The 14,497-nt window shown below is 40.6% G+C and overlaps 1 protein-coding gene across 4 annotated transcripts in view; it reads left to right on the forward strand.

The window, feature by feature from the left end:
- The window catches only part of IGF2BP3 (insulin like growth factor 2 mRNA binding protein 3), a 147,317-nt gene that overhangs the window by 119,430 nt on the left and 13,390 nt on the right, over nt 1-14,497 (forward strand). For all 4 annotated transcript variants that reach the window (XR_014301342.1, XM_082693719.1, XM_082693718.1 and 1 more), the window contains exons 8-10: nt 51-173; nt 2,293-2,428; nt 3,980-4,105. Coding sequence is in view for 3 of the 4 variants with exons in the window: in XM_082693719.1 (XP_082549845.1) it covers nt 51-173; nt 2,293-2,428; nt 3,980-4,105 (385 nt within the window). In the remaining variant the exon portion in view is untranslated. The remainder of the gene's footprint in view (nt 1-50; nt 174-2,292; nt 2,429-3,979; nt 4,106-14,497) is intronic.

The raw sequence follows: 14,497 nt of genomic DNA on the forward strand, positions 1-14,497 counted from the left end.
GGTTTACTTACTTACCCTGATTCTATGACCTTTTTCTTTTTTATTTACAGCACAGAAGAGATTCCCTTGAAGATATTAGCCCATAATAACTTTGTAGGCCGTCTTATTGGTAAGGAGGGAAGAAACCTTAAAAAAATTGAGCAAGACACTGACACTAAAATCACAATATCTCCGTAAGTGCCTCCTTGCTTTCTTTGAATTAGGAAATTCTCAAGCACTGCTGTTAAGCTAGAGGTTATAGATCCAGCAGAGCTTCTCCCATCTTGGAGGTGTGTGGGCCAGCCTGGACCACCATACTTACATTTTGTTTCTCAAACTTAATCTGTTTTCGGCGTCTAACCCATATTGAAAGCATTATCTATTCCTACTAAAGATGCAGAAATCGCTAAATACTTTATATTCGTATTTTCTAGCTGAAGTCTTAGGTTTTTGACATATAATCCCAAAGTTGAAATATATAACCCAGATTATTATCCGTCACTGTGTGACAAATTATCCCAATATTTGGCAGCTTGAGACCATAGTAAATATGTATTGCTCACCTGAATTCTGTGAGTCAGGAATTCGGGAGCAGCCTAACTGGATGGTTCTGGCTCGGGGTCTCTTGATGTTGCTGACGAGTCCATGCTGGCTGCCGGTGTGAGGCTACATCACAGGGTGCTTGGGTGTCTTTAAGAATTGGTGGTTGTCTTCCCCCACAGAGTGGTTTATCCAAGAAAGAGCAAGATGGAAGTGGCAATGTCTTTTATGACACAGCCTCAAAATCACATGCTGTTATTTTTCTAATATGATTTACACAAGTCAGCTCTACTCAGCAAGGGAGGGGATTACACTCTGGAGAACAGGTCATCTTAGAAGCTGGAAGCTGTTGTAAAGAAAAAAACACGTATAATAAACAATCCTACCCTTCTTGAATTTTACACCTAGAAAGGGGAGGGCTTTAAGAAAAAAAAAAAATTTAAAGCTCTTCTAAACAACTATTTTAAGAAAACCAATATGAAATCCTTAAGGGAGAGGTGAGTTGAGACCAGAGATGAAAAATACGCCTTTTTAGATCTATGAAATAGTCTTCCCTGTGTAGATGTTTACCTTTTTAGCAGATTAGAGAAAAACTTAAGGAGCACTAACCCATTCATCTGGCTCAAGTTTAACTTAAGACATTCTGCTGCTAAGTAGTGAAAGTGAGAATTTAATTTTATTTATTTACTTTTTAAAAAATTAAAAAATTATTTAAAAATTTTTATATATTTATTTGACAGAGAGACTGTGAGAGAGGGAATACAAGCAGGAGCATTGGAGAGAGAGAAGCAGGCTTCCCATTGAGCAAGGAGCCCAGTGGGGCTCAATCCCAGGACTCTGGGATCATGACCTGAGCTAAAGGCAGATGCTTAATGATGGAGCCACACAGGCACCCCAAACATGAGATTTTTAACTATAGTTATGGAGAGCTACACCGGTTTTCTGTATCGTTTCAATCTATTTAGTCTTTTTTCTATGGCTAAGAGTCTCCCATTGCTTCCTCTCAAGGCTGTTAACTAGCTCCTGCTCAGGCAGCCTCAGATGTCATCTGAATGGATTTTGAAGCTTCAGAGGGACCTAGGTCAAGGAGAGAGTTGCTGCATATTGCTAATGCCTTCTAACTTTTTAGTGGTCTTAATTGTCATCAAAGGATCATATTTTTTAGTCAAGACAGATTGATTTATGTTATTTTCTCCAGCTTACTTTGATCCAAACTCTAAAATTATTGGCAAAAAGTAAGTTTGGACACGTGAATTCTAGTTTGCTTTTTGGGAATATTACCATGATTATTTCTTGCTTGGTGACCCAGAAGATGCAATTGCATGAGAATGCCAGTGATGTGTAGAATTGGTCAGTGCAGACTAGGAACATCTTTTTTAAAGGTTATGTACGTCTGGTTCTTGGTTTCCACTAAAACTGTACATCACTCTGATCATTTTCTTTGTTTCACTGTTGAAGTGTGAAAAAGGTTCACCTTAAAAGTGGACAAGAAATAAGTACACTGTGTTGCAAGCATGGACTTCATTGAGCTGTTTACACTTAGTATTTTTTACTGAGAAGGTAGGAGGGGAGAAGGATTCTGTCTGCAGCTTTGTGGTTCTTGGACTCATGTCTTCTGGGGCTTACTCAGTGTGCCTTGTGTCTGACCATCCGCTCTTACATAGCGCCAGCCACCATGGTTGGGTTTAGTTGCCATCTGTGGCTGAACTGTTATGAGCTGTCCTCCTCCCGTAATTTCCATTCTTTTTCTTTCTCCTCTTTTTCATTCCACAGATTGCAGGAATTGACGCTGTATAATCCAGAGCGCACCATTACAGTTAAAGGCAACGTTGAAACATGTGCCAAAGCTGAGGAAGAGATAATGAAGAAAATCAGGGAGTCTTATGAAAATGATATTGCTTCTATGAATGTTAGTTTTGATATTGGAAGACATGCCTTTATTTTGATGAACAGTTAAAAGATGTTTCAGTTGCATTAATATTGATGTCCTAAATGGTGCAAGCATTAGATGTAGTCTCTTGTTGATTTTTAATACCATAGTCAGTGTCCCCTGGGGTAGTTGGGAGGAAGGCTTTGTTTGACATCAAGCTTGGCTATCTGTGATTTTAGCAAATTTTTTAGTCTTTGAGCTTTACCTTCCTTATCTATTACGTAAGGCTAATACCTACCTAAAACGGCTAATATGTTAATTTGAAGAAGATTAGTATAGTAGGAATGTAGGCTTAAAGAGTAGGTATGTGAACTGGGTTTGAATCCCAGCTCTGTCACTTATTAGCTGCAAGTCTGTTCTCTTGGTTTGTCTCCAAGCATTGGTTTCCTCTTCTGTAAAATGGGGCTACTGTGCCTACGTTGATGCCATGATTAGGACTGGGATTACAATGGATAACATGCATAGAAAAGCAACTATAAAGAATTCAAATTTAAAACTCACTTGGTTAGTCACAAACCCTGGAGACAAAAGAATTAAAAATGACAAAATCATTTGTCTAGCACAATGAAGGCAGTTAAAGTGAATGGCTGACATTTCTTAATGGATGGAATGGTGCAGAAAATATGACATTTCAAAAGTTGTTTTGATTTTTCAAGTAAATGATTGAAAAAGAAAAAAAACACTCCTCAATTGGGTCTATACCTAAAAGAAGGAAAATAGAGAAATGATACTACCTTTTGTGAGAGGAGCCTAGAAGAATGCTGATTGTTTTAGCCCACATGACTGGCTTCATGGCCTACCTTACCATCATCGCTGCTCATCTGATGTTTCAGAGTCCCTTGCAACTCCATAAAGGGAGCCTTTTTACCTCCCTCCAACTCCATAAACCTTTTAAAGAGCTTCTCAAGTATGCTCACATCTCAACTCTCTAATCTCCACCTTACTTCCACAACCTTTATAAAATTTAACCAAAACAAAATTCCCTTTTTGGCTCCTGGATCTACTCCAAAGATAGGTTTAGTTGCCATAGTTACATGGAATGGGACCTGATTTCCAAAGATTTTAACTTTGTGGCATTTAGACCCACGGCCGCCAAATTTTATCTCCGCTTGTTCTATATATCTAATTTGCTTTTTAATGCATAAATCTTGTTTGATTACTTCTTCACCTAATGCATGTTTTTTAGTCTGTATTTACCGAGTGCCCATAGCATACAAAGTACATATTTGTTTAAGCACTCTTGAGCTGATCATTAAGGAAAGGAAGGGTGTTTCCTGCTTTAAGAAAGGTGGTGTAGCTTCACATCAAGGAGGGGGCAAATGAGCACACGGATTTTAAAATACTAAGAAATATGAACAGATATATATACTCAAGTATAATTACATGGAACATCTGCTTTGTTCTAAAGTTTGAGTCATAAAATGATTTTTTTCTTTACTAGACAAGAGATTACAATCTGAATATTATCACTTATAAATACTCATACTTGATTTTTTAATTGTAAAATGAGAGACATTTTTACTATTGCAGCTTCAAGCACATTTAATTCCTGGATTAAATCTGAATGCCTTGGGTCTGTTCCCACCCACTTCAGGGATGCCACCTCCCACCTCAGGGCCCCCTTCAACTATGACTCCTCCTTACCCACAGTTTGAGGTAAGATAATGTACCTTGGCTTTCTGTATGGTTGAGTGGGATGCAGTCAGAGGGACACAATCAGACTTTGTTGCCCTCAAGCAGTGTGACATTAAATGCTAATCATGACAAATTCTAATGTAAAACCTGGTCCCCATATGGTAGGTTCAGAGTCAGCACTTGCTTTCCATTTTCTATCAATAGAGCCTTTTTACCTCCCTCTTTGTAGAGTGGACTTGTAAATTATCCTTTTGAGCTTTTGGGGTGGTAGGGTTGTCAACATTGGTTTTTAAATACCGAAAGAAAAGTTTGAGACTTTGGGTGGGGGGAGGAAGTTATTTCTAAAAGATGAAGGAAAGAACTTTTAAAAGGCTTCCTTCATCTTTAACTTCACTTGGAAGTTAACTGCTTTGAAAGGTCAATAAAGGAGCGCTTGGGTGGCTCAGTCTTTGAAGCGTCCGCCTTTGGTCCAGGTCTTGATCTCAGGGTCCTGGATTTGAGCCCCATGTTGGGCTCCCCGCTCACCGGGAGAGTCTGCATCCCGCCCCTGCTGCCGTCTTCCCCACGCCTCCCCCGCCCGCCCTCTCTACATAAGTGCTCTTTCTCTCAAATTAAAAAAAAAAAAAAAAAAAAGTCACTAATAAAGACATGTTTTCCATTTTGAGTGTGCTTTTTAAACAGTGAACTCAAGCTAGTTTTGTTCACAGGTCTGTTGTGTATATGTGTGTGCAACCATTAAACAGCTTTCATTCATTTGTAAAGATGTAGACTGTTAAGAAAGAAACCTTACTTTTATATTTGCTTTTTAAGAAGAACATTTTTCTGAGGTTTCAAAAATGGGAGACCAGTGATAGTATAAAAATAATTGCAGCATAACAGATACTTTACCTAGTAATTTTTTTTGGAAAGTAGTCAAAAGTTCTGTTGTATAATTGGTGATAATTGGACGTAGACAGTCATGTGAAATAAATTTAGCAACATTCTAGGATCTTCTGTCATAGATTGTGTTTACATCTCTTCCTTCCTGTTTGACTCTTCCTTAATAGATGCTTTGAGTAGTACCTCCTCTACCAATTTATGAAAATGTCCAGCTGGAAATCATTCAGCGTTCCATCATAACATTGCCTAGACTACATGTAGAGTAAAATGCTTCTAGAATTGTATAGAGAACACAGATTGCTAAGATTGTTCACATTTTATAAAAAGATTTTATTTATTTATTGGACAGAGAGATCACAAGCAGAGGCAGAAGAGAGAGGTGAGGAAGAAGGCTCCCCTCTGAGTAGAGAGCCTGATGCGGGGCTCGATCCTAGGACCCTGAGATCATGACCAGGGCCAAAGGCAGAGGCTTAACCCACAGAGCCACCCAGGTGCCCCAGATTGTTCATATTTTATCAAGGAAGAATTTCCTTGGCCTGTCCTTAACCACCAGACTGTGTTAAGTGTTTTTCACATTTGACCTCTTGCAATATTTCTGCCTTTATGATCAGCAACTTCTGCATCTTCCCCTGCAACTCATCTGCCACTCTGAACATGTTTCGTCCTGAAAGCCATATGACCAGCCCATTAATCTATGGATAGGCATCAAAATTTCAGCCCCATACCAGTGTGAATAGATCCACCAGGCAGTGTCTGAAGCTTTCTAGCACAGCTGAAGGTGCTGTGAAATAGCTGACTTGTGTGTACCTTGATGCTTAAAGGGGCTGGGGGGAAGGATCCCTGGGGTGAGAGTGCAGGTCCAGCCCAGCTCTGCCTGCGCTTTGTATCGCCATAGGTCACTCTCCTCTTCCCTCTGCGTTTGTTTTCAAACCTGCACAATGAAGAAACTGAACTAGATGAATTATCTTTTAAGGATTCTTCTCTCGAGTCAGGCTTTTCTAGTTTTTACAGAATTCAAATATAAAACATTTAATAGGAGAGTCAAAGTGAGCCTAAAATAGGAATTGGAGAGAATATGGACTTAACATCTAATATGGCTGCTAGTTTTCTTTATTATAAATAGATGGTATTTGTCATGTTACTGAGTTTAGGGCACATGTATCCATGACACTTTTGTGTAAAATAGCATTAATTACAAGTGACAAGGAACTGATTATTTAAAGTTTCTCTGTGCTGAAAAAGTTCTGTAAGCTGCATCTCTGCTAGGTGCCTTAAACTAGCTTTCTCTTTGGGCACGCCCCTTAATCTGTCTGTTCCTCATTTTGCCAATTTGTAAATTGAGGTGTCATTTAAATTCATCTCTCTACTGGTTACATACCATGGTCAGTAAAGCTTCTCACATTGCAAGTGGTAGGATTATAGAACATTCTGTCCTTTACACTTAAGTGGCTGTTTCAGTGCAGAAATTCCTAAAGTGATTGTTAGGTAGCTATTTTTAAGATTCATAAGTAATAGGAATGTTATGTAGATTTGCTCAGTTTTGTAATTTAGTGATACAGTTCTGTGTAATGGGTTCTTGTGTTCTAAGAAAAAATTAAGATTGTTTTAAGACAAGTGAGAGTATATTAAAAACATTATTTCCAAAGGACTTTTATGATTTTAAATGTCTGAGTGACTTAAAGCAAGTAGAGATTTTGTTTCATTTTAAGAATGGGGAAGAGAGTCAGTGACCTTTAATAAAAGCGAATCAAAAGTAAATGTAAGGAAGATCCCACCTGGAATAGGTGGTCTTTGCTTTTCCTGAGATTTTAAAACTAAATCAGCTAGGTGTAGAAGCAGTCAGTGAGATCAGAAGATGGAGAAGCTGCCAGTAGTAATGGTAGAAATAGTGCCAAGGGGAAGGAGTTCAGAACCCCTGAGGGCCTGGTGGTTTCATGGGCAGGAAAAGGAAATTCTCTATACTTAAATAGAATGTGGACAATCTTAGCAATCCAAATTCTTTGCGGAATTCAAGTGGACATTTTATTCTACATGTATGTAGGCAGTGAAATAACAGAATCCCCAACTTCACACATGGACATTTATCTAAATGGGTTTAGGAGGTAGCACTCAAAACACTAAGTGCTGGGGCGCCTGGGTGGCTCAGTGGGTTTGATACCTCTGCCTTCGGCTCGGGTCATGGTCCCAGGGTCCTGGGATTGAGCCCCACGTTGGGCTCTCTCTTCAGCAGGGAGCCTGCTTCCCTTCCTCTCTCTCTGCCTGCCTCTCTGCCTACTTGTGATCTCTGTCAAATAAATAAATAAAATCTTTATAAATAAATAAATAAATGAGAGATAAAGAACAAACTTGGGGGGCGCCTGGGTGGCTCAGTGGGTTAAGCCGCTGCCTTCAGCTCAGGTCATGATCTCAGGGTCCTGGGATCAAGTCCCACATCGGGCTCTCTGCTCCGCAGGGGGCCTGCTTCCCTTCCTCTCTCTCTGCCTGCTTCTCTGCCTACTTGTGATCTCTGTCTGTCAAATAAATAAATAAAATCTTTAAAAAAAAAAAAAAAAAAAAAGAACAAACTTGGTGCACGGGCCCCTGGTGGCTCAGTCAGGTTAAGTGCTTTTGGCTCTGATCCCAGATGGGATGGAGCTCCCTGCTCAGCAGGGAGCCTGCTTAGCCCTGTGCCTCTGCTTGCTGCTCCCCCTGCTGTGTGCGCTTGCTCGCGCTCTCTCCCTCAAATAAAATCTTAAAAACAAAGCCAAAAATTTGGAACAATACTATTATTTGATATGCAGTCTGTACTTAAATTTCATACTTACCCCATAATGTTCTATTATATACCTCTGTTTTCATTAAAGAATCCAACTAAGGATTCTACATTGCAGTTGTGATGTCTCTCTAGTCCCTGCTTTTTGTTTCTAGCAGGAGTCTGTTCCACGTGGTATCACCTACTGCCTACCCACCCTTGTTTTTTAATTCATGGAATGAAAAATTCAGCCTAATGGTTGGAATGCCACCTCATTTGGGTTTGACTGACTGCTTGGACATGATTAGACTCAGGGTTGTACCTTTTTTGAAGGCAGGAATACCTTCTCTGTGTCCCATTGGGAAGCAGATGATGTCATGTTGTTTCATTGTTCGTCATGTTGTTTGATCATAAAATAAAGGTAGTGTCTGAGTTCTGCATTGTAAGGGTACCTTTCCCATCTATGATGAAGATGTAATCAATAGTACTTTGAGAAGATGTGTCTTGCTCCCCAACATTCTTTCCCCCCGTGGGTTTTGTCTCCATTACAGACATTTGCCTAATCATATATTACTCTTTTTATGTCTGTCATCTTTTACATTTCTTAGTTTGCAATGTTGTGTAAAGAGTAGGTTTCTCTACTATCTGCTTTACAAGGAAGAATTTTTGTTGTTATTGTTCTTTATGTTAGAATTACCCCAGACCTTTTGTGTTAGAGTCCATCCCCCAGGGCAGGAACTGGGGGTAATACTTTGTATTCCAAAGTAATACTTTGGAAAGCACTCTGGCTGACTCCAGTGTGGAGGTAGCCAAGGTTAACAACTGCTGCTCTGTTTGTTAACTGGTTAAGAACCTGTGATTCTCCTTGGACTCACATGAATCAGAATCTCTGTGGGAGCAGATGGAAGCTCAGAAATTGGTGACTTTTGTAAAGGTCAGCAGGAGTCCCTTGTTACCCATTCATTGTCAAATTACTGTTCTGCAAGGAGTGCTTACTATTCTGTGGAAGGTGGACTTAAATGTTGGAAAAATATCAAGGGTAATGCACAGTAGACAATACTTGGGATAAGCATAAATATATACCACTCAGGTATGTCACTCTTTCTAGCTTGTTTGTGCTTTATTTTAAAGTGTGGGCAGGGGGTGCCTGAGTGGATTGGTCAGTTAAATGTCCAACTCTTGACTTGGGCTCAGATCATCATCATAGGGTCAGGAGATCAAGCCCCGCCTCGGGCTCCAGGCTGGTTGTAGAGCCCACTTAAGATTCTCTCCCTAGGCTTGCCCACCCCACCCCACCCCACCCCACTTGCAGGCTTTCTCTGATTCTTTAAAAACAACAACAACAAAAACCAGACAAACAAAAACCTGGTCAAAAACTTCCCTCCTTTCCTCTGGATCACCTATGATTACAATCCACAAATACCAGGCCAGAAACGTCTGTGGGATGCTGCCATATGTCTGTTTTCATGCCTTTAAATATACTTTGGCATGCTGTGTCTATCAGGATTAGCTTTGGCTGGGTGTTACAGGGAAAAAAATTGGTTTAAATGAGTTTTCCTTCTTCATCAAGAGAGGTGAAGGGTAGACAATCCAAGGCTGGGGATCGTGGTGCTGCATCATCTAGGACAGGTGCTCCTGTTGGCTTAGTTAGCATGCTGCCTCCCAGACCAGGATGACTGCTCAAGCTCCAGCCATTGAGTCTGATTCCAGCCAGCAAGGATGAAGGATAAAAAATCAGCACCCACCTCCTATATGGACACTACCTGACCATAGCTTTTTACACTTCCACGGGTTAGTCATGTTTGCCAGAACATAACATTGGGTACATCTGCTACAAGAGAAGCTGGGAAGCAGTGTCTGTAACCGTAGAGATGAGTAACCCTGCCCCACTGGATTTTGTGATATTACCTGCAAATATAGCCTGCGAGGATGCAGGTGAGCTTTTAAGTCCTCTCAAAAACGAAACCAAAAAAAAAAAAACCCCGTCTCTCCTGTCCCCCACCTCACCCCCCGCGCTGCCCAAAAAAACAGCCCAGAATGGGATCTTTCAGATTCTATCCTGCAGATTATTTTCATATCGAAACAAAGGGGAAAACACCATTTTCACAGAATGTATTATGTTTCTGGATACTAGTTAGAATGAATTCTACTTCCAAATAGCTATGAGGTAATTTCCTGATTTACTGTTTTAGGGGAACAATTCTATGACAAGTTTTGTTTTAGTATAGAACTCTTTGGGGAAATACTAGGTTGGAATGGCTTTGCCTTCACTCTGTATTATTAGACTTGGTTCTTTGTCTAAACTCAGATCACTAATACTAGTAAGTCTATCTACTGGTCACCACTTTTTGAAACACAAACTTGTTTTTAAAGGCAATAATTAAATTTGTCAAAGCTTGATCCGTTTTCTTTCTTACCATTTCTTTTTATGTTCCTTTTTTTCCCCCCCTGGCTTCACTTTTCTTCTTGCTGAAGAACCTAGTATTGTAGGTCTTTGAGGGTCTGTGATGCCATTTATTGAAAAACTGGGTTAGAGGAGTAAAGGTTGGCTGGTACCTGCCCTCAGCACGCGAGGACGCTCCTCCGCCACGGCCTGGCGTCTACGGCTGCTGAGGAGAAGCTTGCTGGTCCTTAGAAGCTCTCCCAGGGAAGTAGGTTACTCATTAAGGTTGACTCTTTAATCCTTGATGCCCTGTGGGTTAGCAGTGGATCTCTTTTACTTTAAGTGTATATTGCCTGGTAAGAAGTAGGTTTTGATGACTCAATGTTTCAAAGACTCGACTCTCTTTTTATGTATTGCTTCCTCTTTCTTTTAGAGTTGTTTCATTTTTTTACTCCTGTTTTCTCACTGCGGTTTTGTAACATGAAAGGGGAATTGATGCACCTTGACTTTGGATAAATCCTTTGCTTTTGTTCTATTCCAGAACTTTGCTCACCCTCCCACCACACCCCCTCAATGTATTCTAACTGGAACCTGCCAGGTGGATTTTTTTTCTGATAGAGCCAGAGTCGGTTCTTCTAGCAGACAAAAAGTCTCTAGTTCCTGCCTAGCAGCTGGCTCATGCAGTACTTAATTGGCAAACTTTGAGTTTAGAAATGACAAGAAACGCTCCTTTCAAAAATGCTCGAACAGTAGGGAAGAGGCCATTGGCAGTTCCTGAACAGAGCAAGAGCTGAAGTTGGCATGGCCCAGGACAGCATCCATAGCTGAATGTTATTTCCTGGCGTTGGGGTTGGCAGGAGTTAGCTCAAGTGCTGTTGTCTTCATAATTTTGATAGCATCTTTGGAATCTTCCCAGAAGTCTCCAGAACAATAGTGTGGTCTGAAAATTGCAAAGTTTCTGTTTATCGAAGAGGCAAGAAAGATGAATGTTTTCTTTGGTTTTTAGCTAGTTGAGGGTGCTCTTTAAGAAACAATATTTTATGAGTTGAAAGGGATTTTTGAATCTATTCTCTTAGCCTTACTACTTAGGATTTCTTATTATAGGTACAGCTCTTTTGTCAGAAAAAAAAATCAAAGTAAATAACTTACTGTATACACTAGTACCTCTAGGAGGCCTTGGTTACTTAGCTATGGGGAGAAATTTTCAGTGCCTTCTTTTTTTTTTTTTGAAGACTTCAGTATTCTGTTCAGGTCATGAAGTTGAGTAAACTTAATTTCAGTTCCAGACCAAAATCCATTAAAACAAAACAAACAAAACAAAGCATAAATCCCCAATGCTATCTGTTGTACAAACCAAAGGGAAACACTGGCGTCCTTCCAGGTTCCTGAAGGCTGGTCTTACTAGCTGGCAGGCTTGCCTCCATGCCTTTGTGATGTCTTAGGTTGTGTTCCCCACAAAGGAAATACACTTAACCTTACTGTTTGCTCATTCTTGTATCTCCTCATGGTAGATGATTAGGAATTACTCGTTGGCAGACTTCACCAGTTATGCAAACTTTCAGTTGAGCAGCTTTGTTCTTATGTTATTTCAAGCTATAACATAGAGTCTGCCAAGAAGTCCAAAGGAGGTTTTGCCAATAGGCATCTGGCAGAAATCCACTGGGAAGCTGCTTGGGTCATGTGACTATCCTTCACCTGAAGGTTTAGGAAGAAAGGTTCAGGATAATGAAGCTGAACATTAACTTAAACGCAGAGAATGTGTAACAAGGAAGGGTAATGCTGATGAGTTTTTTTTCAAGCTTGATCTCTGAGACTTGAAGTCACAGGTGCAAGAGGCTTATCATAACCCATTGTTCTGGCTTCTTAGTTTTATAAGTAAGAATTATCTACATATCCACATCCTGGAAACAGGGCTTACTATGCAGAACTCTACACAACAGTAATTTGTACCACAGAGCCAGTTTAATGACTGTCAAATAGGCAGGATAATAATGTGAGGTGCCTTATATTCCCAGAGGAAAGGTTCCTTTAAAAGGAACTTAGAGTCAGGGGGCACCTGGGTGGCTCAGTGGGTTAAGCCTCTGCCTTTGGCTCAGGTCATGATCCCAGGGTCCTGGGATCAAGCCCCACATGGGGCTCTCTGCTCAGCAGGGAGCCTGCTTACCCCCATCTCTCTGCCTACTTGTGATCTCTGTCAAAAAAAAAAGTAACGGTCAGGGAGGTGCTCGGTGGATGTGGAATTGGCATGAAGGGAATTGGGTGATGTTCAGAAATGTCTTCATCAAGCCTCAGACATCTGATGAGTCAACTTTTTATTAAGGTGCTGTTGCCAGGGGCACGCCTCACTGCCCATCAGCGCGGTACCTCCTCTTGGTACGTTTAGTTTGCTTCTTTCTGACACTGCTTTTTCTGTCGGATGGGCTCGGTTGGTCCTGTTTTTATCCCAGCACAGAAGAGTTTTCTGTCTGTATACGGATTTTTTAATGTCTTCACCCCTTTTTTCTGTTAAAACTTGGTCCTTTTGGCCCTCTTCTACTGACCACCCCTACTTTTTCAAAACCTCACACAACTTTTAAGTTTGTTTTTAGTCTTCGTATTGGATGTGTTGACTCCGGCTTGAGTCCCACCCTCAAAACGCAACAAAAAAAAGCACTGATGGCCTTTCGTCACTGTGTCAGAAACATTATTTGGCTTTTGATCAGCTTTTGTGGCAGGAGCCTAGGTTTGGGCTTTTCTCCTGGGAGAGTTGTCTTCAGCATCTTCTAGGCCAGGACACATGCCCACACTGTGCCTGCGAGTCTCTGCAGCTTTTGCTCCAAGGATGCCTGTTAACATTACTCCTCTGAAGACAGAAGTTGCTCTCTGGGATCAGTCCCGGGAAAAGTGTTTTTTACTAAGCAAATGGATAGTTTTTCTCTTCCAGGCATACTCAATTATGCGGCTGATTTTCTTTTTTTAAATCAGCTGCTAGGAAGCTTAGAGCCAAGTGTGTACAAGAACAGCATTCCTGGCTTCATCTTTTATATTCAGGTCCCTATGCTCTTATTTCTTCACCTCCTTTGTTTTACTTCTAGATTATGTGTATTTTCTAAGCAGCCTAAAATTTTTCTGGTGCAGGGCCCAGAAAACAAATAATTACACAGTCGTGGCAAAATACAACGGGCACATCTGAGCGAATTATACACTGGGTTTCGTCTGATCATTAAAAAGGTCTTTATCATGTCAGGCTAAAAACAAAAGTATATTACTCAGAAGAACATGGTATAGATGTTCTCAGTGAGATAAAATACTTAGATCCTATCTTTACTTTTAAAAAGTTAATATTAGGGGCGCCTGGGTGGCTCAGTGGGTTAAGCCGCTGCCTTCGGCTCAGGTCATGATCTCAGGGTCCTGGGATCGAGTCCCGCATCGGGCTCTCTGCTCAGCAGGGAGCCTGCTTCCTTCTCTCTCTCTCTCTCTCTGCCTGCCTCTCAGTGTACTTGTAATTTCTCTCTGTCAAATAAATAAATAAAATCTTTAAAAAAAAATAAAATAAAATAAAATAAAAAGTTAATATTAATGTATCAATTTTACCATAAGGACCAGAATGACAAATTTTTATTGAGCACAATTTATGGTCAATGTCTGAATTAATTCAGTTATTAAAATAGGAAAGGTCCCCTGGAATAAGTGGTACATGGTCATTGCAGAACACACTGGCAGGCTGTGAGATATGGTGCTTTGCACACAGAGGCACTATTCTTAGCACTGGGAAATACTAAAGAACGAGTAACTAATGTTACTCGTTTAGTGTTTTAGTGAATAGCAGCAGAAGTGACTTGGCCAAGCGGTGCAGGGCAGGGCCCTATCACAGCTCTCATAGCAGAGAGTTCAGTGGCAAGTCAAACCCTCTTTTGGAGTATTTGTTCTCAGAGGGCTGGTATAGAGAGGCAGGGGGGCTTCATGTATTTGACGGCTGTATTGAGACCTGTGGTGTCGTACTATGTCCTGGGAAACGTCAGAAATACCAAGTTGTCAAGAAAGTAGTACAGCTATGTGTACATATGTTGAAGAAACAATCCAATGATTTTCCTCGGTAATATTTCCTGGAGTTGAATTTGAGGTTCACTCTTAACGGGAAATAGGATGTACCTCCTGGGGGTTACAGGTCAGTGAAGAGACTTGGAAAGAAGAGCACAGTTCAGATGATTTTCATTTGTAGAAAACTTGGCATGGGGGTCTCGAATCCTCTGTTGCTTTCTGTTTTGTAAGTGTGAAAGGCGTGGTTCAAAATAGGATTTCCCCCTTTAATATATTCGTTGGCCATAAAACACATGTATTAGTGTGAGAATTTGGAAATAACTGTCAAAGGTAAATGTTAATACTCTGATCTGGCATTTGTGTTACATAAGATCTTGGAAGTATTTATATAGGAGCCTAA

The sequence above is a fragment of the Mustela nivalis genome (genome assembly GCF_964662115.1).
Source record: "Mustela nivalis genome assembly, chromosome: 12".
Lineage (NCBI taxonomy): Eukaryota > Metazoa > Chordata > Mammalia > Carnivora > Mustelidae > Mustela > Mustela nivalis.